The 23,167-nt window shown below is 42.2% G+C and overlaps 1 protein-coding gene across 1 annotated transcript in view; it reads left to right on the forward strand.

The window, feature by feature from the left end:
• The window catches only part of DNAJA4 (DnaJ heat shock protein family (Hsp40) member A4), a 31,135-nt gene extending 12,733 nt beyond the window's left edge, over nucleotides 1-18,402 (forward strand). Inside the window, exons 4-8 of the mRNA XM_067471256.1 lie at nucleotides 3,898-4,002; nucleotides 6,663-6,890; nucleotides 12,095-12,325; nucleotides 14,009-14,109; nucleotides 17,882-18,402. Coding sequence (XP_067327357.1) covers nucleotides 3,898-4,002; nucleotides 6,663-6,890; nucleotides 12,095-12,325; nucleotides 14,009-14,109; nucleotides 17,882-18,106 — 890 coding nt within the window. The 3' untranslated portion in view covers nucleotides 18,107-18,402. The remainder of the gene's footprint in view (nucleotides 1-3,897; nucleotides 4,003-6,662; nucleotides 6,891-12,094; nucleotides 12,326-14,008; nucleotides 14,110-17,881) is intronic.
• The last annotated feature ends 4,765 nt before the right edge of the window (nucleotides 18,403-23,167 follow it).

Below are 23,167 nucleotides of genomic sequence, written 5' to 3' on the forward strand. Positions count from 1 at the left end.
TACAATTATTATTTTATTCTTTATTATTGTGATTACTACATTTATTATTTTACTCTATTATTATTATTATTACATTAATCATTTTACTCTATTATTATTATTACAGTTATTATTTTATTCTTTATTATTGTGATTATTACATTTATTATTTTACTCTATTATTATTATTATTATTATTACATCATTTTACTCTAGTTTTTACTCTATTTTACTCTATTATTATTATTATTATTATTATATCATTTTACTCTATTTTTTTCAGTCCTTTTTTTAGGCTGAAAAAGTCTCCTTCGGCTTATACTCAAGTCAAGGTTTTTTATTATTTTACTCTATTATTATTATTATTACATTAATCGTTTTACTCTATTATTATTATTAGTTATTATTTTATTCTTTATTATTGTTATTATTACATTTATTATTTTACTCTATTACTATTATTATTACAGTTATTTTATTCTTTATTACTGTTATTACTACATTTATTATTTTATTCTATTATTATTGGAAGGCTACGTAAACACATTTACACTGAAGAAGGTTAGAATAATGCTTTAATCAGAGGACAGTCTTATCTTATTTATTCAAAAACATTTAACCTACCGATGCCTTAATTAAGGCAATTTTATTGGTATCTATTTTTATTTTGGAATATACTAGTAGCTGCTGCATTTCCCACCTTCGGCTTATACTCGAGTCAATACGTTTTTTTCCCCAGTTTTTTCTTGTAAAATGAGGTGCCTCGGCTTATATTCGGGTCGGCTTATACTCGAGTATGTATGGTATTTTTTTTCTTATACAAGTAAAGTGGGAGAACAATGAAATACTACAAAAGTAGGAAAACCTATATTTAGGAAGAAAAATGAAAGAGAAAAAAAAATTAAAAAAAATTGGTGACTTCCATCTCGTCCTTTGCCTCTTTACTTTTGTTTTTACCTACATAATTAATCTAGGCATATGCAAATCCATGCTTCTAAATGGTTCTAAAGTACTTACAATTGATAATATTATAATCTATATAAAAACGTAATGTTCGTTTGTGGGATTAACAGAACTCAAAAACCACTGGATGAATTGACACCAAATTTGGACACAAGACACCTAACAGCCCAATGTATGTTCTTCACTCAAAAAATTGATTTTGTCATTTGGGAGTTGTAGTTGTTGGGATTTATAGTTCACCTACAATCAAAGGGCATTCTGAACTCCACCAACGATGGAATTGAACCAAACTTGGCACACAGAACTCCCATGACCAACAGAAAATACTGGAAGGGTTTGGTGGGCAGTGTCCTTTGTGTTAGAGTTGTAGTTCACCTACATCTAGAGAGCACTGTGGACTCAAACAATGATGGATCTGGACCAAACTCTGCATGAATGCTCAATCTGCCCAAATGTGAACACAGGTGGAGTTTGGGGAAAATAGAATCTTGACATTTGGGAGTTGTAGTTGATGGGATTTGTAGTTCACTTACAATCATAGAGCATTTTGAACCTCACCAGCGATAGAATTGGGCCAAACCTCCCACACAGAACCCTCATGACCACCAATGCGTGGTAGGGGACGGCTAGTAATGCAATACAATATAATACTACTACCAATAACATGATATTGTAATTATAAATTTTATATTAAATTTAATATTACTAAAAATATTACAGTATAATGTTATAGTACAATGTAATATATAATATTAATATTGTGCTATGGTAATAAAATAATATATTGTATTTACTTGTTACTTGTAAGCCGCTCTGACTCCCCTTTGGGGTGAGAAGGGCGGCATATAAATGTCGTAAATAAATAAATACAAAATTAAAATTCTGGTGGTGAAAACTAGGGGGCGCTGGTACTTTGCTTTTGCAGTGTTACTAAAGTTCTGGTGATGAAAATTTCAGAACTCTTAACAAAACTTTCAAAATTTCATTATTACTGTATATACTCTATTTTTTCAGCCCCCTTTTTAGGCTGAAAAAGCTCCCTTCGGCTTATATTGGAGTCAAGGCTATTTATTATTTTTCTCTGTTATTAGCATTATTATGGGGCAATCAGCAAAACAAAAAATTACAACAGCAAAACAACAGAGAGGAAACAACCAGGGACATCTAATCACCTCTCAACAAAAGATTGCCCCAGGCACTAACAAGCCACACCAAACAACAGCCAGGCCATCAAATGCTAATCAGTTGAAACATTCACACCTAGCTCCAGCAGACAACAGTCCTTTGTCCCACCCTGGTCATTCCACAGATATATAAACCCTTTTTCTAGTTCCAACAGACCTCACAACCTCTGAGGATGCTTGCCATAGATGCAGGCGAAACGTCAGGGGAGAATGCCTCTAGAATAGTGATGGGCAACCTTTTGAGCGTGGTGTGTCAAAATTCGCCAAAAAACTGAGCATAATTCAGGTGGTGTGTCACTTCAAGAAAAAAACCATAATTTCGCAATATTTAGTTTAAATAACCAAAAATATATAATTGTAATTCCCACTTTCTCTCTTATCATGTTGTTCTACCTCTCTTTATGTAGATAATATCCTTTTTGGAGTGTTTAATAAAAATATAATTTTAAAAACCCAACAAAATATTATTTATTTTTAATTTAATTTAAATGTATTTCTAGCATTTAATATGCTATTTAATGTATTTCTAATAATAATAATAATAATAATGCAATAACAGTAAAGTAACATTGCAAAATAATATTTTGATATTTTTATTTATATATATATATATATATATATATATTAAGGCATATATTAAAAATATTTAAAATGCATTAAATTAAATGTCAAATTAAAATTCAATTTACCATTTCATTTAAGGCATTCTGAAACATTTGAGTAATATAGCAAAGTATTATTTATCATTTAATTTAATTTAAATATGTAACTCCTTAATATTTAGGAAACAATGCAAAATAATATCCGTTTCCTTAATAATTAAATAAATCAATATTATTTTGCAATGTTACCTAAATATTAATAATAATTAAATATTTTTAAATTTGACATTTAATTTAATGCACTTTAATATTTGAATAATATCGCAAAGTAATAGTATTTATAATTCAGTTTAAATATGAAACTCCTTAATATTTAGGTAACATTGCAAAATAATAATTTCTTTCCTGTTTATTTTTTTTAAGTGGCATAAAATAAATAAACAAATAATATCTGGCGGGCACGTGTCAGTAGAAATGGCTACGCGTGTCAGTACTGTCATAGGTGTCATAGGTTCGCCATCACGGCTCTAGAACATGGCCGTATAGTCTGAAAAAAACGACAACAACCCAGTGAGTCTGGCCATGAAAGCCTTCGCCAAAAGGAAGAAATACTGTTTACCCACAAGCATAAAGAAATTACATATATTAGAAACCAACACTATTTTCCAGATCACCAGACTGGGCCACAGCAAAGTGTGGCAGGGGACGGCTAGTATACATATATAGCATCCCTACTTCGTGGATTTTCACTTTTCGCGGGTGGTCCTGGAACGTAACACTCACGATAAGTGAGGGAACACTGTTTACAATCAGAGACCTGGGTTTGTGCCCATAGAAGTCTTTACTTGGGGGAGTTGTTTGGTTCTTCCTGGTTTGAGTGAATGGGGAGTGTATCTGGAGCACAGATATTCCTTAGGAAGCTAAGCCTAGGCTCGTGGAATTCTGCACAGATTGTCGCGACCTGCCAGAGGCATTAATACATGCAAATACATTAATTTCCATTCCAGCTAACTTTAGGGAATGCTGGGAAAAGGATACATTAATATTCTAGAAACAGACACACACAAATGCATATTATTCCAAATTGGAGAGCGGCTTATTAGGTTGGCAAGAGGGAAGACCGGGGGAAAAAAGCCACGATCTTATTTGGATGTTCCTATTCTCTTAAGGGAAGAACGTTGTCCATCAGCTGAGCATATCCCTTGAAGACTTGTACAACGGAGCTACGAGGAAGCTGGCCCTTCAGAAGAATGTAATTTGCGACAAGTGCAAAGGTAAACAACTCTTTGAGATTTGAGTTGGTGTTGCGTCCCATGTTTCCATCAACAAGGAAATTAATTCATTGAGATGAGATGTTATGTTTCAAAATGAGTTTCCATCTGATTCGTATCTTCTGGGAACCGCAAAAATATACAGGAAACAACACTTTCAAGTCAGGAACATAATTTCTTTTCCAAATGTTGTAACATAGTGCAATCTGTTTATGGGGCAATATCAGTCCCTATGGAAGAGAGCTAACGTGATAATGGAAGTTCTAGATCAGTGGTTCTCAGATGTTTTTGGCCTACAATTCCCAGAAATCATAACAGCTGGTAAACTGGCTGGGATTTTTGTAGGCCAAAAACATCTGGGGACCCCAGGTTGAGAAGCACTGTTCTAGAGGAACTTCAGAGTTCTAGGTTCCCTAATGAAATGTGCAACTAATTGGGTGACATTGGGCCTATGTGCAAATGTCTTTGGACGTTCATAGGAAGGAGACATGAACACCATGTTGAGCTCAAAATCAAGACCATGAATAGGATTCATGTCTTGATAGATAGACAGGAAGGAAGGAAGGTAGATAGGAAGAGATAGATAGATAGATAGAGGACAGTAGATGATAGATAGATGGGTAGATAGATAGATAATAGAAAATCGATAAAAGGTAGATAAATAGACGATAGATAATAGAGGTGGATGATAGGTAGTTAGAAGACAGACAGATAGACAGTAGATAGAAAGATAAATAGATAAGTAGTAGAAGATGATTGATAGGTAGGTAGATAGATAATAGAAAATCAATAAAAGGTAGATAAATAGACAATAGATGGTAGATAGATAGGTAGTTAGAAGATAGATAGATAGGTAGATGGTAGATTGATAGACAGTAGATAGAAAGATAGAGAAATAGATTAGTAGAAGATAGATAGATAGATACATGGATGGATGGATGGATAGGATAGGATAGATAGAAAGATGGATGGATGGAGAGATAGATAAGAAGATAGAGGTAATTTTGTCAGCGCCAATTGTTTTTAATTGCAGGCCAAGGTCTTTAGGCACTGCACCCAGTGTGCCGATCACCACTGGGACCCCCTTGCAGCATCTGAGCTTGCTAATTATGATAGTACTACTACTATAACTATTACTACTACTAACAATAATAATAATAATTATTATTATTATTATTATTATTATGGAGCACAATACTCCTGACCTTTGGCTTGTGGCAAAGTCTTTGCAGTTCGATCTTTAAATCCTTGTATTGTGTCAGCTTTTCCAGTTGCTTGTCAATTTTGTTGTCACCTGGGATTGCAACATCGACGATCAATGTTTCTCCCCCCCCCCCCCCGCGATTTTGAGGTCAGGAGTATTTTGCTCCATTATTATTAATAATATTGTTAGTAGTAGTAGTATCATGATTATCAAGCTCAGATGCTTCACTTCACTTCACTTTATTTCTTAATTAGTCGCTCTGGATGTTAAGAATTGTGGGAGTTGAAGTCCAAAATTTATTATTATATATTATTTATTTATTTTTACTATATTTGTGTACCGCCCTTCTCAGCCTTTCAGGTGACTTAGGGCAGTTTACAGAGGCAACAATTTGATGCTCAAGAACATCATAAAATATTTAAAACACTAAACATGATATAAAACCATAACAAGAGTAATAAGAACATAATCATTTATGTCTCCTAATTAAAAACATGCCCAATCTTGCATGAAACATGTCCAGTCCAAAAATTCCTGATATTTTACACTGCCCTATCTCCCATAGTTTTGAAATTTTAATCTTTGAACTGGCGCTGCTTATTGTGTTCATTTTTAGTGGTTTAATGTTTTGATTTTATATTGTTGTGCTGTATATTTACATTTTGTATTTTATGTTATTTTATTTTCTGATTTTCTGTTGTGTTTTTGTGTTATATTGTGTTTCTGTATTGACGGGCATGGCCTCATTTAAGCCGTCCCGAGTCCCCTTTGGGGAGACTGTGGCGGGGTATAACTAAAGATGATGATGATGATTATTATTATTATCTCGTCGGTCGTTCCGTATTCCTATGTCTTTTACCCTGCATTTTCAAACACTTGCTCAAACAACCAAGTCTTAACTTTTTTCCAAAATGTCAAAGTGGGAGGGGGCCAATCTCATGTCCCTAGGAAGAGGGGCCACCACTGAGAAGGCCCTGCCTCTCATCCCCGCCAAATGTATTTGTGATGCAGACGGGATCGAGAGCAGGGCCTCCCCGGACGATTTTAAAGTCGTAGCAAGTTCATAAGGGGAGATGCGTTCAGACAGGTAAGTTGGGCCAGAACCGTTTAGGGCTTTATAGGCTAAAGCCAGCACTTTGAATTGTGCCCGGTAGCAGACTGGCAGCCAGTGTAGCTGGCAAAACAGAGGAATTGTATGCTCCCTGAACGTCGCTCCTGTTCGTAATCTGGCTGGACCATTTGAAGCTTCTGGACAGTCTTCAAAGGCAACCCCACGTAGAGTGTGTTGTGGTAGTCTATACCTGTATAGACTACCTGGAGGGGGGGAGGGGGGGGCAAAGTTGGACCCCTGCCTGGCAGGAGCATATGCTGTATTCCTGGGACGGGTTGCTGTGGCTTGGTGTGCTGCCACCGCCAGCAAAGGGCATTCATCAGCATACCTATGTTCCCCCCTCCCCAGGTTACGGCGGGAAGAAAGGCGCCGTGGAGAAGTGCCCCACCTGCAAAGGGAGAGGCGTGCAGGTGATTGTGCAGCAGATTGGGCCCGGCATGATGCAGCAGATCCAGACGGTCTGCCCGGATTGCAAAGGCCAAGGCGAGAGGATCAACCCGAAGGACCGGTGCATCGTCTGCAACGGCAACAAGGTGGTGAGAGAGAAAAAGATCATCGAAATCCACATTGACAAAGGTAAGAAGCCGAACCGTCTCTGTGCCCATCCCTGCCTACTTTTCATGGGAATGTTTCATTTGCAGCTCTGTAACGGTCATTTGTCCACGTTCCTGCATGATCAAAGGCTTGAGAAAACCCCAGGGCTTGATGAAATAGTTTCCAATTCATAAAAGTCCTTGAAAACCATTGACACATTGCACATTTTCTATTTAAGACTAGCTGTCCCCTGCCAGGCGTTGCTGTGGCCCAGTCTGGTGATCTGGAAAATAAAGTAATGAGAAAGTGTTGGTTTCTAATCTATGTAATTCCTTTCTGCTTGTGAGTAAACAGTATTTCTTGCTGTTTCTTTGTCAGTGTTGATGTGGAGAGTGTGTGGTTTGCCTCCTCTGCAACATATCAGTCCTTCTTTAAGGGTCTCTTTCAAATCTGTGATACTATATCTCTGTGTGTGAGAGAGAATAATATCTATCTATGTTTATGACTGGATGGCTCTTTGTCAGGAGGGCTCTGATTACATTTTCTTGTCCTGGTGAAGAGAGTTGGACTGGATAGCCTTAAGTATTTTCTGTTGGTCATGAGGGTTCTGTGTGGGAAGTTTGCCCCATTTCTGTCATTTTTGGGGTTCAGAATGCTCTTTAATTGTAGTGAACTATAAATCCCAGTAACTACAAATCCTAAATGTCAAGGTCTATTTCCTCCAAACTCCATCTGTGTTCATATTTAGGCATAAGGAATTTTTGTGTCAAGTTTGGTCCAGATCCATCATTGTTTGAGTCCACAGTGCTTTCTGGATGTAGGTGAACTACAACTCCCAAACTCAAGGTCAATGCCCACCAAACCATTCCAGTGTGTTCTGTTGGTCATGGAAGTCCTCTATGCCATGTTTGGTTGAATTCCATCATTGGTGGAGTTCAGAATGCTCTTTGATTGTAGGTGAACTATAAATCCTAGCAACTACAACTCCCAAATGTCAAGGTCTATTTCCCTTAAACTCCATCTGTGTTCATATTTGGGCATATGGAATATTTGTGTCAAGTTTGGTCCAGATCCATCATTGTTTGAGTCCACAGTGCTCTCTGGATGTGGGTGAACTATAATTCCCAAAGTCAAGGTCAATGTCCACCAAACCCTTCCAGTTTTTTCTGTTGGTCATGGGAGCCCTGTGTGCTAAGTCGGGCCAATTCCATCATTGGTGGAGTTCAGAATACTCTTTGATCGTAGGTAAACTATAAATCCCAGCAATGACAATTCCCAAATGATACAATCATTTTTTTTTTTAGTGGAGGACATAAATTTGACTGTTAGGTGTCTTGTGTCCAAATTTGGTGTCAATTCCCCCAGTGGTTTTCGAGTTCTGATGGTAGCACTGTGTTCTGTGCTGGATGGGGTCTGTGCTGGTCGAGTTCTGTGCTGGATGGGGTCGCACTCCCCTTGAAGGCGCAGGTTCGCAGCTTGGGTGTGACCCTGGACTCATTGTTGAGCCTGGATCCCCAGGTGTCAGCGGTGACCAGGGGAGCATTTGCACAGCTAAGGCTTGTGCGCCAGCTGCGCCCGTATCTCGGGAAGTCTGACTTGGCCACGGTGGTACACGCTCTGGTCACATCCCGCCTTGACTACTGCAACGCTCTCTACGTGGGGCTGCCCTTGAAGACGGCCCGAAAGCTTCAGCTGGTTCAGCGCGCGGCAGCCATGTTACTAACTGGAGCGGGTGGCAGGGAGCACACAACGCCCTTGTTGTCCCAGCTCCATTGGCTGCCGATTTGCTACCGGACCCAATTTAAGGTGCTGGTTTTGGCCTACAAAGCCCTAAACGGTTCCGGCCCAAAATACCTTTCGGACCGCATCTTGGCCTACGAGCCCACGAGGACCTTGAGATCGTCTGGGGAGGCCCTTCTCTCGATCCCGCCTGCCTCACAGGCACGTCTGGCGGGGACGAGGGAGAGGGCCGGCTGTGGAACACTCTCCCTGCACACATCAGACAGGCGCCCTCCCTCATGTCCTTCCGAAAAAGCCTCAAGACATGGCTGTTCGAGAAGGCATTTAATTAAGTGCTATAACAATGTGGTAAAGATGACTGGAATGGAACAAGGAATATGAGATTGGCTACGATTCCACTATGAGACGAAGCGGATTTTTAGTGTAGTTTTGCAATTGTTGTGTAGTTTATAGGTTGTTGTAATTGCCTCTTTGTAAATTGTCTTGTATATGTGTGTACACCGCCATGAGTCGCCCTAAAGGGCTGAGAATGGCGGTTAATAAATGCATCAAATAAATAAATAAATAAATAGCACGAACTAACATTACATTTTTATTTATGTAGAAGCTGTGATGGGCAGCTTCTTAAATGGAAAATGTGCAATGTGTCAATGGTTTTCAAGGTATTCCTAGCATGCACATCCGATCCTCACTGTGATGGCACGCTAGGGTAGAAGGAAAACTATATGTCTGGCTATTCCCGGTGGCTATCGGTATATCCTCTGATGTACTTCAGTTCTTTAAAAATAGAGACTCTTGAGACAGGATTAAAGTTAACCAAATAAGTTTCCTGGAAACAAAAGGCAAAAGTAGCTTCAGTCAGAGTTCTTGAAAGGCGAATCAAAATATTACAAAGACGAAGTTTGTTGATTGAATTTGGTCATGGTGGTCCAGGCTCTTGTTACATCAGGAATAGACTACTGCAACGTGCTCTATGTGGGGTTGCCTTTGAAGACTGTTCGGAAGCTCCAAATGGGCCATAGTGAAGAGAGAGGGGGCCAGGGGACAGTTCCATCTTGTCTCCTGTGCTATGGTAATAATATAATATGTTGTTGTTCATTCGTTCAGTCGTCTCCGACTCTTCGTGACCTCATGGACCAGCCCACGCCAGAGCTCCCTGTCGGCCGTTACGGCCCCCAGCTCCCTCAAGGTCAGTCCACTTCAAGGATGCCATCCATCCATCTTGCCCTTGGTCGGCCCCTCTTCCTTTTGCCTTCCACTTTCCCAAGCATCATTGTCTTCTCTAGGCTTTCCTGTCTCCTCATGATGTGGCCAAAGGACTTCAACTTTGTCTCTAGTATCCTTCCCTCCAGTGAGCAGCCGGGCTTTATTTCCTGGAGGATGGACTGGTTGGATCTTCTCGCAGTCCAAGGCACTCTCAGAACTTTCCTCCAACACCACAGCTCAAAAGCATCAATCTTCCTTCGCTCAGCCTTCCCTAAGGTCCAGCTCTCACACCCGTAGGTGACTACAGGGAAGACCATGGCTTTGACTAGGCGGATCTTTGTTGCCAGTCTGATGTCTCTGCTCTTTACGATTTTATCAAGACTGGACATTGCTCTCCTCCAAAGAAGGAAGCGTCTTCTGATTTCCTGGCCACAGTCTGCATCTGCAGTAATCTTTGCACCTAGAAATACAAAGTCTGTCACGGCCTCCACGGTTTCTCCCTCTATTTTCCAGTTGTCAATCATTCTTGTTGCCATAATCTTGGTTTTTTTGACGTTTAGCTGCAACCCGGCTTTTGCGCTTTCTTCTTTCACCTTGATTAGAAGGCTCCTCAGCTCCTCCTCGCTTTCGGCCATCAGAGTGGTGTCATCTGCATATCTGAGGTTGTTAATGTTTCTTCCAGCAATTTTCACCCCAGCTTTGCATTCATCCAGCCCCGCACATCGCATGATGTGTTCTGCATACAAGTTAAAGAGGTTGGGTGAGAGTATGCAGCCTTGCCGTACGCCTTTCCCAATCTTGAACCAGTCTGTTGTTCCGTGGTCAGTTCTGACCGTTGCTACTTGGTCCTTGTACAGATTCCTCAGGAGAGAGACTAGGTGGCTTGGGATGCCCATCCCACCAAGAACTTGCCATAATTTATTATGATCCACACAGTCAAAGGCTTTAGAAGAGTCAATGAAGCAGAAGTAGATGTTTTTCTGAAACTCCCTGCCTTTCTCCATTCTCCAGCATCCGGATATTGGCAATCTGGTCTCTCATTCCTCTGCCTTTTCTAAACCCAGCTTGAACATCTGGCAACTCTTGCTCCATGTATTGCTGGAGTCTTCCTTGCAGGATCTTTAGCATTACCTTACTGGCATGAGAAATAATATTATAATGTAATGCAATATAATACTGATACTAATAATACGATATTATAATTATATATTACATATTTAAATTACATGTAATATTACTAATAATATACAATATAATGGTAAAGTAACAGTTGTGTTGTTAAAGTGCGAAGTATGGAACCCTGCACAGACACTCAGTCAATGCGACTTAAGCAACATGCAGTCATTGAATTCCTGACAGCAGAAGGTGTCACCTCAACATCTTTAAACTTACTCGCCCAACGACGCACAGTACTCACATCAACACAATCACCATAAACAGCTTGCATTCTCTGATTAATCTCCTTTGGGGTGACACCTTCTGCCGTCAAGAATTCAATGGCTGCACGTTGCTTAAGTTGCTTTGACTGACCGTCTGTGCAGGGTTCTATACTTTGCACTTTAACAACCGTTCAATGCTAAGGCTTCCTGCCAAAATGGAACTGTAGAGGAGAGTCTACTGAACAAGCCAGTACCTGCCGCATACCAGTACTGCTATCTGTTGAGGAGGTACGAATGTGGAGGCATTACTTTGCACTTTAACAACACAATCGTTCAATGCTAAGGCTTCCTGCCAAAATGGAACTGTAGAGGAGAGTCTACTGAACAAGCCAGTACCTGCCACATACCACTACTGCCATCTGTTGAGGAGGTACGAGGGTGGAGGCATTACTTTGCACTTTAACAACACAACCTTTCAATGCTAAGGCTTCCTGCCAAAATGGAACTGTAAAGGAGAGTCTACTGAACAAGCCAGTACCTGCCACATACCAGTACTGCCATCTGTTGAGGAGGTACGAAGGTGGGGGCATTACTTTGCACTTTAACAACACAACCATTCAATGCTAAGGTTTCCTGCCAAAATGGAACTGTAGAGGAGAGTCTACTGAACAAGCCAGTACTTGCTGCATACCAGTATTGCCATCTGTTGAGTTACGAAGGTGGAGGCATTACTTTTCATTCAACCCTCATATGTTGGCATTGAATTTTTGCCATTAGTATGTTGTAAACCACCCTGAGTCCACCACCCCCCCCCCAACCCCGGGTGAGAAAGGCAGTATATAAATATAGTAAGTAAATGAATACATGATATACCATTTCTTGCTTCTGTGTTTTAACCGATCTGCTTTCCTTTCCCGAAAGGCATGAAAGACGGCCAGAAGTTAGTGTTCCACGGAGAAGGGGACCAGGAGCCCGACTTGGAGCCCGGGGACGTCATCATTGTGCTGGATCAGAAGGACCACCCGGTCTTTCAGAGGAGAGGCCAGGACTTGATCATGAAAATGAAAATCCAGTTGACGGAGGCGTTGTGTGGCTTCAAGAAGACCATCGAGACCTTGGATGATAGAGTCTTAGTCATACAGTCTAGGGCTGGTAAGGCTGGGGTCTGCCTCGCTTGTATTTTAATGTAATTGCTAATATAATTTTTGGGCAAAGTCCTGAAACAGCGTGGTGGCCTCACAACTCCAGGTATTCTTGGAAGACACGGATTATCTGGATCTGGCACAGTCTGGTTTCAGACCGGGACATGGAACCGAGACAGTCTTGGTCGCCTTAGTGGATAATCTGCACCAGGAGCTCGACAGGGGGAGTGTGTCCCTGTTGGTGCTGCTGGACCTCTCAGCGGCCTTTGATACCGTCGACCACGGTATCCTTCTGGGACGCCTCGCGGGGATGGGTCTCAGGGGCACTGTTTTACAATGGCTCCGGTCATTCCTAGAGGGCCGATCCCAGAAGGTGTTACTGGGAGACACCTGTTCAACCCCACAACCTTTGTTTTGTGGGGTTCCACAGGACTCAATATTGTCCCCCATGTTGTTTAACATCTACATGAAGCCGCTGGGGGAGATCATCCGGAGTTTTGGGGTACGGTGTCACCTGTACACAGATGATGTCCAACTCTGTCACTCCTTCCCACCTGCTACTAAGGAGGCTGTTCAGGTCCTGAACCGGTGTTTGGCCGCTGTGATGGTCTGGATGGGGGCGAACAAATTGAAATTGAATCCAGACAAGACAGAGGTACTCCTGGTCAGTCGCAAGGCCGAACAGGGCATAGGGTTACAGCCTGTGTTGGACGGGGTCACACTCCCCCTGAAGACGCAGGTTCGCAGCTTGGGTGTGATCTTGGATTCATCGCTGAGCCTGGAACCCCAGGTTTCGGCGGTGACCAGGGGAGCATTTGCACAGCTAAAGCTTGTGCGCCAGCTGCGCCCGTACCTTGGGAAGTCTGACTTGGCCACGGTAGTCCACGCTCTGGTTACATCCCGATTAGACTACTGCAATGCTCTCTATGTGGGGTTGCCTTTGAAGACAGCTCGGAAGCTCCAATTAGTCCAACGTTCGGCAGCCATGATTCTAACAGGAGCAGGACACAGGGAGCATACAACTCCTTTGTTGCACCAGCTCCACTGGCTACCAATTTGCTACTGGGCCCAATTCAAAGTGCTGGCGTTGGCCTATAAAGCCCTAAACGGTTCCAGCCCAAGATACCTATCTGATCGCATCTCTGCCTATGAACCCACTAGGACTTTGAGATCACACCTAGCTCTCGGTCCCGCCTGCTACACAAGCACGGCTGGCGGGGACGAGAGATAGGGCCTTCTCGGTGGTGGCCCCTCGACTGTGGAACACCCTTCCCACAGACATTAGATTGGCCCCATCACTAATGGTATTCCGGAAAAAGTGAAAACCTGGTTATTTGAACAGGCATTTGAATAGACAGTGCAATGATTGTAATGAACATAGGAACGGAACAATGGATGACTAATCTGGATCATGTTTTAGTTATGAGACGTCAGTGAATTGTTATTGTTGTTAATTTGTCTAATGTGTCTATGATGTTAATTTGTTTTTTATATACTGTGTGTTGTTGCATTGAATTTTTGCTGTTCTGTTGAGAACAGCGGTATACAAATAAAGTAAATAAAATAAATAAATAATAAGAATTTCTCGGGTTGTAAAGAGTTTAAGAAGTCTGGCCCATTGCCGTCTTGGGGGGGGGGGGGGTCTTTCTTTCCTTTTTTTAGCAAGGCAATAACTTAACATGTTTCCAAACAGGCGAGGTGATAAAACACGGAGACATCAAGTGCATCTTAAACGAAGGCATGCCCACTTACAAATCCCCCTTGGAGAAAGGCTCCCTCATCATACAATTCTTGGTAAGTCGTGTTATTAAGTATATTGGGGACTCCTCCCAGCTGTTAGGAATTGCAGGAGTTGAAGTCCAAAACACCTGGAGTGTCAGAAATATTAAAAATTAACTAGGTATTTTTAGTTACAAAAATGTAAGTCAAGCACTGAAAGGGTTAAATGGATGCAATTACTCAGCAAAAGCTGCACTTCAATATAAGCAGGCATGCCTGTATCTTAGTAGCCCTCAGTCTGAGAGAGGTCTCTGTGGGAGAAAGGCCTCAGTGTGTTTGTAGGCCTCAGTATGAGGAGGCCTCAGTGTTAGTTTACCTCAGTGGGAGAAAGGCCTCAGTGGGAGAAAAGTCTGAGTAGGCCTGGTGTGAGAAGCTTCAGTGAAAGAAGTCCATCGTGTGTGAAACTCCAGTGTGAAGGCTGCTGTGTTAAATGGATGCAATGATAAGGCAAAAGCTGCACTTCAGTATAAGTAGGGATGCCTGTATCTTAGCAGCCCTCAGTCTGTGAGAGAGGTCTCTGTGGGAGAAAGGCCTCAGTGGGTTTGTAGGCCTCAGTATGAGAAGGCCTCAGTATTAGTTTGCCTCAGTGTGAGAAAAGCCTTGGTCTGAGTAGGCCCGGTGAGAGAAGCCCCAGGTTGAAGGCCATCATGCGTGGAGCTCCAGTGAAAGCTGCTGTGTTAAATGGATGCAATGACTGGGCAAAAGCTGCACTTCAGTATAACCAGGTATGCCTGTAGCTTAGTGGCCCTCAGTGTATGAGAGTTCTCTGTGGGAGAAGGACCTCAGTGTGTTAGTAGGCCTGGTATTGAGAAGCTTTGGTGAGAGAAGCCCCAGGTTGAAGGCCATCATGTGTGAAGCTCCAGTGTGAAGGCTGCTGTGTTAAATGGATGCAATGACTTGGCAAAAGCTGCACTTCAATATAAGCTTAGTAGTCCTCAGTCTAAGAGAGGTCTCTGTGGGAGAAAGGCCTCAGTGTGTTTGTAGGCCTCAGTATGAGAAGGCCTCAGTGTTAGTTTGCCTCAGTGGGAGAAAGGCCTCAGTCTGAGTAGGGCTGGTGTGAGAAGCTTTGGTGAGAGAAGCCCCAGGTTAAAGGCCATCGTGTGTGAAACTCCAGTGTGAAGGCTGCTGTGTTAAATTGATGCAATGACTTGGCAAAAGGTGCACTTCTATATAAGCAGGTGTACCTGTAGATTAGTAGCTCTCAGTTTATGAGAGGTCTTTATGGGAGAAGGGCTTTTTGTGTGTTGGTAGGCTTCCATATGAGAAGGCCTCAGTTCACCTCAATGGGAGAAAGGCCTCAATTTTAGTATGCCTGGTATTTTGAAGCTTCGGTGAGAGAAGCCCATCGTGTGTGAAGCTCCAGTGTGACGGCTGCTGTGTTAAATGGATACAATGATTCGGCAAAAGCTGCACTTCAGTATAAGCAGGTGTGCCAGTAGCTTAGTGGCCCCCAGTGTGTAGAGGTCTCTCTGGGAGAAGGGCCTCAGTGTAAGAGAAGCCTCAGTGGAAGAAAGGCCTCAGTATTCAAAGGCCTGGTATTGAAAAGTTTTGGCGAGAGAAGCCCCAGGATGAAGGCCTGTGAATCTCCAGTATGAAGGCTGTTGTGTTAAATGGATGCATGACTGGGCAAAAGCTGCACTTCAGTATAACCAGGTGTGCCTGTAGCTTAGTGGCCCTCAGTGTGTGAGAGGTCTCTGTGGGAGAAGGACCTCAGTGTGTTAGTAGGCCCGGTATTGAGAAGCTTTGGTGAGAGAAGCCCCAGGTTGAAGGCCATCATGTGTGAAGCTCCAGTGTGAAGGCTGCTGTGTTAAATTGATGTAATGACTCGGCAAAAACTGCACTTCAATATAAGTAGGTGTGCCTGTAGCTTAGTGGCCCTCAGTCTGTGAGAGGTCTCTGTGAGCTCAATATGTTAGTAGGCCTCCGTATGAAAGGCCTCAGTATGTTAGTAGGCCTCAGCATGAAAGGCCTCAATATGTTAGTAGGCCTCAGTATGAAAGGCCTCAGTGTTAGTTCGCCTCAGTAGGAGAGAGGCCTCAGTGGGAGAAAAGCCTCCTCAGTGTTAGTAGGCCTGGTATTGAAAAGCTTCAGTGAGAGAAATCTGAGGCTGAAGGCCATCATGTGTGAAGCTCCAGTGTGAAGGCTGCTGTGTTAAATGGATGCAATGACTCGGCAAAAGCTGCACTTCAATATAAGCAGGTGTGCCTGTAGCTTAGTAGCCCTTAGTGTGCGAGAAGCCTCAGAGGGAGAATAGCCTCCTCAGGGTTAGTAGGCCTGGTATTGAGAAATTTCGGTGAGAGACGCCCTCAGTTTGTGAGAGGTATCTGTGGGAGAAGGGCCTCAGTGTGTTAGTAGGCCTCCGTATGAGAAGGCCTCTGTGTTAGTTTGCCTCAGTGGGAGAGAAGCCTCAGTGGGAGAAAGGCCTCAGTGTTAGTAAGCCTGGTATTGAGGAGCTTCAGTGAGAGAAAGCCCTGTTTGAAGGCAATCATGTGTTAAGGCTCCAGCGTTAAGGCTGCTGTGCTAAATGGATGCAATGACTTGTCAAAAGGTGCACTTCAATATAAGTAGGTGTACCTGTAGCTTAGTAGCCCTTAGTGTGAGAGGTCTCTGTGGGAGAAGGGCCTTGGTGTGTTAGTAAGCCTGGTATTGAGAGGTTTTGGTGAGAGACGCCCTCAGTCTGTGAGAGGTATCTATGGGAGAAGAGCCTCAGTGTGTTAGTAGGCCTCCATATGAGAAGGCCTCCGTGTTAGTTCGCCTTAGTGTGTGAGAAGCCTCAGTGGGAGAATAGCCTCCTCAGTGTTAGTCGGCCTGGTATTGAGGAGCTTCAGTGAGAGATGCCCTCAGTATGTGAGAGGTATATGTGGGAGAAGGGCCTGAGTGTGTTAGTAGGCCTCCGTATGAGAAGGCCTCCGTGTTAGTTCGCCTTAGTGTGTGTGAGAAGCCTCAGTGGGAGAATAGCCTCCTCAGTGTTAGTAGGCCTGGTATTGAGGAGCTTCAGTGAGAGACGCCCTCAGTATGTGAGAGGTATATGTGGGAGAAGGGCCTCAGTGTGTTAGTAGGCCTCTGTATGAGAAGGCCTCTGTGTTAGTTCGCCTCAGTGTGTGAGAAGCCTCAGTGGGAGAAAGGCCTCAGTGTTAGTAGCCCTGGTATTGAGGAGCTTCAGTGAGAGACGCCCTCAGTCTGTGAGAGGTATCTGTGGGAGAAGAGCCTCAGTGTGTTAGTAGGCCTCCATATGAGAAGGCCTCTATGTTAATTCGCCTCAGTGTGAGAGAAGCCTCAGTGGGAGAAAGACTTCAGTAGGCCTGGTATTGAGGTGCTTCAGTGAACGATGCCCTCAGTCTGTGAGAGGTATCTGTGGGAGAAGAGCCTCAGTGTGTTAGTAGGCCTCTGTATGAGAAGGCCTCTGTGTTAGTTCGCCTCAGTGAGAGAAAGGCCTCAGTGTTAGTAGCCCTGGTATTGAGGAGCTTCAGTGAGAGAAACCCCTGTTTGAAGGCCATCATGTGTGAAGCTCCTGTGTAAGTTCGATGTGAGAATGAAGCTATTTGTCTGCATGAGAAAGAAGTCCTTCATGGAAGCAAAGAAGGAAGTAGAAAGAACTTCATTTGTGTTATGGAAACCTTGTTCTCGTAAATATTATTTGACTACAAAGAAAATCCTCCTATGGAAGACGTAACATTGGTCTGTGTGTTTGTTTTTATCACGTTGGGCTACTGGTGCTGGGTCACGCTACTGCTAATACTTTATGAGGAGGAGGAGGATCTTTTGCTCATAAGGCCACTTGTTCCAGGTGGACTTCCCCGAACACCACTGGCTCTCCCCGGACCGACTACCCCTCTTAGAGGCGCTCCTTCCTCCCCGGGAAGAGGTCACGATCACCGAGGACATGGACCAGGCGGAGCTGGTGGAGTTCGACCCCCGGGAGCGGCCTCACCGCCACCGTCACGGAGGAGAGGCCTACGAGGAGGACGACGACAACGGCCCCCGGACAGGCGTCCAGTGCCAGACGTCTTGAACCCAAAGCGAGAAGCACGACGTACATTGGGACTTTCTAGGGCCCGTTTTTTGAAGGCCCGTTCTCATGTTCTGCACTGTGTGTTAACTCTATATATTTTCTAAGGAGTTCCATATTGAAGTGTTTTCTGTAAACTATTAAGCATGTGTAACCGAAGACTTGAACATCCTAGAACTTGATAGAGCGAGCAATTCCTGGGACTCTTAAAAGGAATAAGGGAGGAGGGAAGAGTTCGTCTTGCACTGTATGCTTTTGAAGTATTTCTTCAAATAAAACTTGAAAGGACCATTCTCATATTTTGGTTTATACTTTCAACATGCCCCTCCTTATGTACGTATACTTTTCATTCACTTCTGAATTCCCCTCTAAAATAAATTACCATTCTTTATTGGATTTACTGTATATACTCGAGTATAAGCCAAGTATAACCCCCTCGGCCTATACTCGAGTCAAAGTGATTAATCATTTTACTCTGTTATTATTACTTACTTTATTAGTTTTATTTTACTCTATTATTATTATTAAATTAATTATTTTACTCTATTAGTATTGTTATTACATTTATTATTTTACTCTATTATTACATTTATTATTTTACTCCATTAGTATCGTTATTACATTTATTATTTTACTCTATTATTATTACATTTATTATTTTACTCTATTAGTATTGTTATTACATTTATTATTTTACTCCATTAGTATTGTTATTACATTTATTATTTTACTCTATTAGTATTGTTATTACATTTATTATTTTACTCCATTAGTATTGTTATTACATTTATTATTTTACTCTTATTAAATTTATTATTTTACTCTATTAGTACTGTTATTAAATTTATTATTTTACTCTATCATTATTACATGTATTATTTTACTATTATAATTAATACATTTATTATTTTACTCTTGGAGTCTCTGGCAGTGCAGCGGATTAAACTGCTGAGCTGCTGAACTTGAAGACCAAAATGTTGGCGGTTCGAATCCACGGAGCAGGGTGAGCTCTCGCTGTTAGCCCTAGCTTCTGCCAACCTCGCATTTTGAAAACATGCAAATGTGAGTAGATCAATAGGCAGGAAGGAAACAGCGTTCCATGCAGTCATGCCGGCCACATGACTTTGGAGGTATCTATGAACAACGCCGGCTCTTTGGCTTAGAAATGGAGATGAACACCAACCCCCAGAATCGGACTTAATGTCAGGGGAATTATTTTACTACTATTATTATTGCATTTATTATTTTACTCTGTTTTTATTATTATATTTATTATTTTACCCTATTATTTTATTACATTTATTATTTTACTCTATTAGCATCATTATTACATTTATTATTTTACTATTATAATAAATACATTTATTATTTTACCATTGGAGCCTCCAGTAATGCAGCGGGTTAAACTGCTGAGCTGCTGAACTTGCAGACCAAAAGGTTGGCGGTTCGAATCCAGGGAGCAGGGTGAGCTCTCGCTGTTAGTCCTAGCTTCTGCCAACCTCGCATTTTGAAAACATGCAAATGTGAGTCGATCAATAGGTACTGTTTTGGCGGGAAGGAAACAGCGCTCCATGCAGTCATGCTGCCCACATGACTTTGGAGGTGTCTACGGACAACACCGGCTCATCAGCTTAGAAATGGAGATGAGCACCAACCCCCAGAGTCGGACTTAATGTCAGGGGAATTATTTTACTATTATTATTATTGCATTTATTATTTTACTCCGTTTTTATTATTAGATTTATTATTTTAGTATTGGAGCCTCCGGTAGTGCAGGGGGTTAAACTGCTGAGCTGCTGAACTTGCAGACCAAAAGGTTGGCGGTTCGAATCCAGGGAGCAGGCTGGGCTCCTGCTGTTAGTCCTAGCTTCTGCCAACCTCGCATTTTGAAAACATGCAAATGTGAGTAGATCAATAGGTACCGTTTGGCAGGAAGATAACGACGCTCCATGCAGTCATGCCAGCCACATGACTTTGGAGGTGTCTATGGACAACGCCGGCTCTTCGGCTTAGAATTTGAGATGAGCACCAACCCACAGAGTCGGACTTAATGTCAGGGGAATTATTTTACTATTATTATTATTGCGTTTATTATTTTACTCTGTTTTTATTATTATATTTATTATTTACTCTATTATTTTTATTATATTTATGATTTTACTCTATTAGTATCGTTATTATATTTATTATTTTACTATTATAATTAATACATTTATTATTTTACTATTGGAGCCTCCGGTAGTGCAGAGGGTTAAACTGCTGAGCTGCTGAATCCAGGGAACACGGTGAGCTCTCGCTGTTAGCCCTAGCTTCTGCCAACCTCGCATTTTGAAAAGATGCAAATGTGAGTAGATCAATAGGTCATGCCGGCCACATGACCTTGGAAGTGTCTATGGACAATGCCAGCTCTTCGGCTCAGAAATGGAGATGAGCACCAACCCCCAGAGTCAGACACAACTGGACTTAATGTCAGGGGAATTATTTTACTATTATTATTATTATATTTATTATTTTACTCTATTATTTCTGTTACATTTATTATTTTACTCTATTTTTATTATTATATTTATTATTTTACTCTATTATTTTAATACATTTATTATTTTACTCTATTATTTCTATTACATGTATTATTTTACTCTGTTTTTATTATTACATTTATTATTTTACTCTATTTTAATACATTTAATATTTTACTCTGTATAATTATATTCATTATTTTACTCTGTATTATTATATTTATTATTTTACTCTATTATTTCTACTACATTTATTATTTTACTCTGTTTTTATTATTATATTTATTATTTTACTCTATTATTTCTGTTACATTTATTATTTTACTCTGTTATTATTACATTTACTCTATTACTGTTATTACATTTCCATTAATTTACTCTATTATTATTTTTATTACATTTGTTTTTTTATTCTCTTTATTATTACTGGAAGGATACGTAAACCCATTTACATTGAAGGAGGTTAGAATAATGGTTAGATCAGAGTTGGACAATCTTGTCTTAAATTACAGTTTTTTGAAAATATTGAAAAACACTTAACCTAATGATGCCTCAATTAATCTAATTTTATTGGTATATTTTTTATTTTGAAATTGACCAGCAGCTGATGCATTTTCCACCCTCGGCTTAGACTTGAGTCAATATGTTTTCAGAGTTTTGTGGTAAAATTAGATGCTTTGGCTTATATTCGGGTCGGCTTATACTTGAGTATATACGGTATATCCTATATAATTTTTATTTACTACTCACAACTCTTCTAAAATAAATTACCAGTCTTTATTGGGTTTATATTGGCTGTGGTTCGTCCACTCTTCAAAAAGGCTTCCCTTGACTCCACGGTGCTGAACAATTACAGGCCAATCTCCAACCTCCCTTTTTTGGGCAAGGTGCTGGAGCGGGTGGTCGCCTCCCAGCTCCAGGGTTTTCTAGATGACAACAACTACCTAAATCAGTCACAGTCTGGTTTCAGGCCTGGTCACAGCACCGAGACAGCCTTGGTCGCCTTGGTGGATGACCTCCGTAGAGAGCTGGACAGGGGGAGTGTGACTCTGTTGATTCTCTTGGACATCTCAGCGGCTTTCGATACCATCGATCATGGTATCCTTCTGGGTCGACTCTCTGGGATGGGTCTCGGGGGCATGGTTCTGTCGTGGCTCCGGTCCTTCCTGGAGGGACGAACCCAGATGGTGAAGCTGGGAGATGCCTGCTCGGATCCCTGGCCTTTGACCTGTGGGGTCCCACAAGGCTCTATTCTGTCTCCCATGCTTTTTAACATCTACATGAAACCGTTGAGAGAGGTCATCCGGAGTTTTGGAGTTGGGTGCCCTCTCTACGCAGATGACGCACAACTCTACTACTACTTTCCACCTAATTCCAAGGAAGCCCCTCGGGTGCTGGACGAGTACCTGGCTGCTGTGTCTATCTGGATGAGGAGGAACAAGCTGAAGATCAATCCCAACAATACAGAGGTCCTCCTGGTCGATCGTAAACCTGACCGGGGTATAGGGTGGCAACCTGTGCTGGATGGGGTTACACTCCCCCTGAAGCCACAGGTCCGCAGTTTGGGAGTCCTCTTGGACTCATCGCTCACGCTTGAAGCTCAGGCATCGGCGGTGGCCAGGAGGGCTTTTGCACAATTGAGACTTGTGCACCAGCTGCGACCATACCTCGCGAAGGCTGATCTGGCCGGGGTGGTCCATGCCTTGGTCACCTCTAGATTGGACTACTGCAATGCGCTCTACGTAGGGCTGCCCTTGAAAACGGCTCGGAAATTCCAACTGGTCCAACGGGCAGCGGCCAGGATGTTAACTGGGGCTCCTTACAGAGAGAGGTCAACCCTCCTGTTCAAGGAGCTCCACTGGCTGCCATTTATCTTCCGAGCCCAATTTAAGGTGCAGGTGCTTACCTACAAAGCCCTGAAAGGTTTGGGACCAGCCTACCTACGTGACCGCATCTCCGTCTATGAACCCATGCGCTCACTCCGGTCATCTGGAGAGGCCCTGCTCGTGATCCCGCCCATGTCGCAGGCGCGCTTGGTGGGGACCTGAGACAGGGCCTTTTCTGTGGTGGCCCCCCCGACTCTGGAACGCCCTCCCGAAAGATCTTAGACAGACCCCTTCGCTGGCAGTCTTCAGAAAGAACTTGAAGACCTGGCTGTTCCGATGTGCCTTCTCAGATTAGGAACCCCAATACCAAGTCATAGAAGCACTTTAATAGAACTAAGACCACTGCACACCGCACACTGCACTACTTTATAATCCTACATACCTCCTGCCACATCAGCACTTTTAATCCTGTACCCATTACTCTGGCCTGGCCCAGTTTTATAGTGTCTTGATGTTTCAATGTATTGTTTTGCTGTTGTTTATTTCTGCTTAACTGTTTTAATTTGCTTTAGGTATTGTATTGTTGTATTGTGTTTTGAGGCCTTGGCCTTTGTAAGCCGCATCGAGTCCTGCGGGAGATGCTAGCGGGGTACTAGATAATAATAATAATAATAATAATAATAATAATAATAATAATGATATCTTATCCCCCCCCCCCC

The sequence above is a fragment of the Anolis sagrei genome, chromosome 9 (genome assembly GCF_037176765.1).
Source record: "Anolis sagrei isolate rAnoSag1 chromosome 9, rAnoSag1.mat, whole genome shotgun sequence".
In the NCBI taxonomy this organism is placed as follows: Eukaryota; Metazoa; Chordata; class Lepidosauria; order Squamata; family Dactyloidae; genus Anolis; species Anolis sagrei.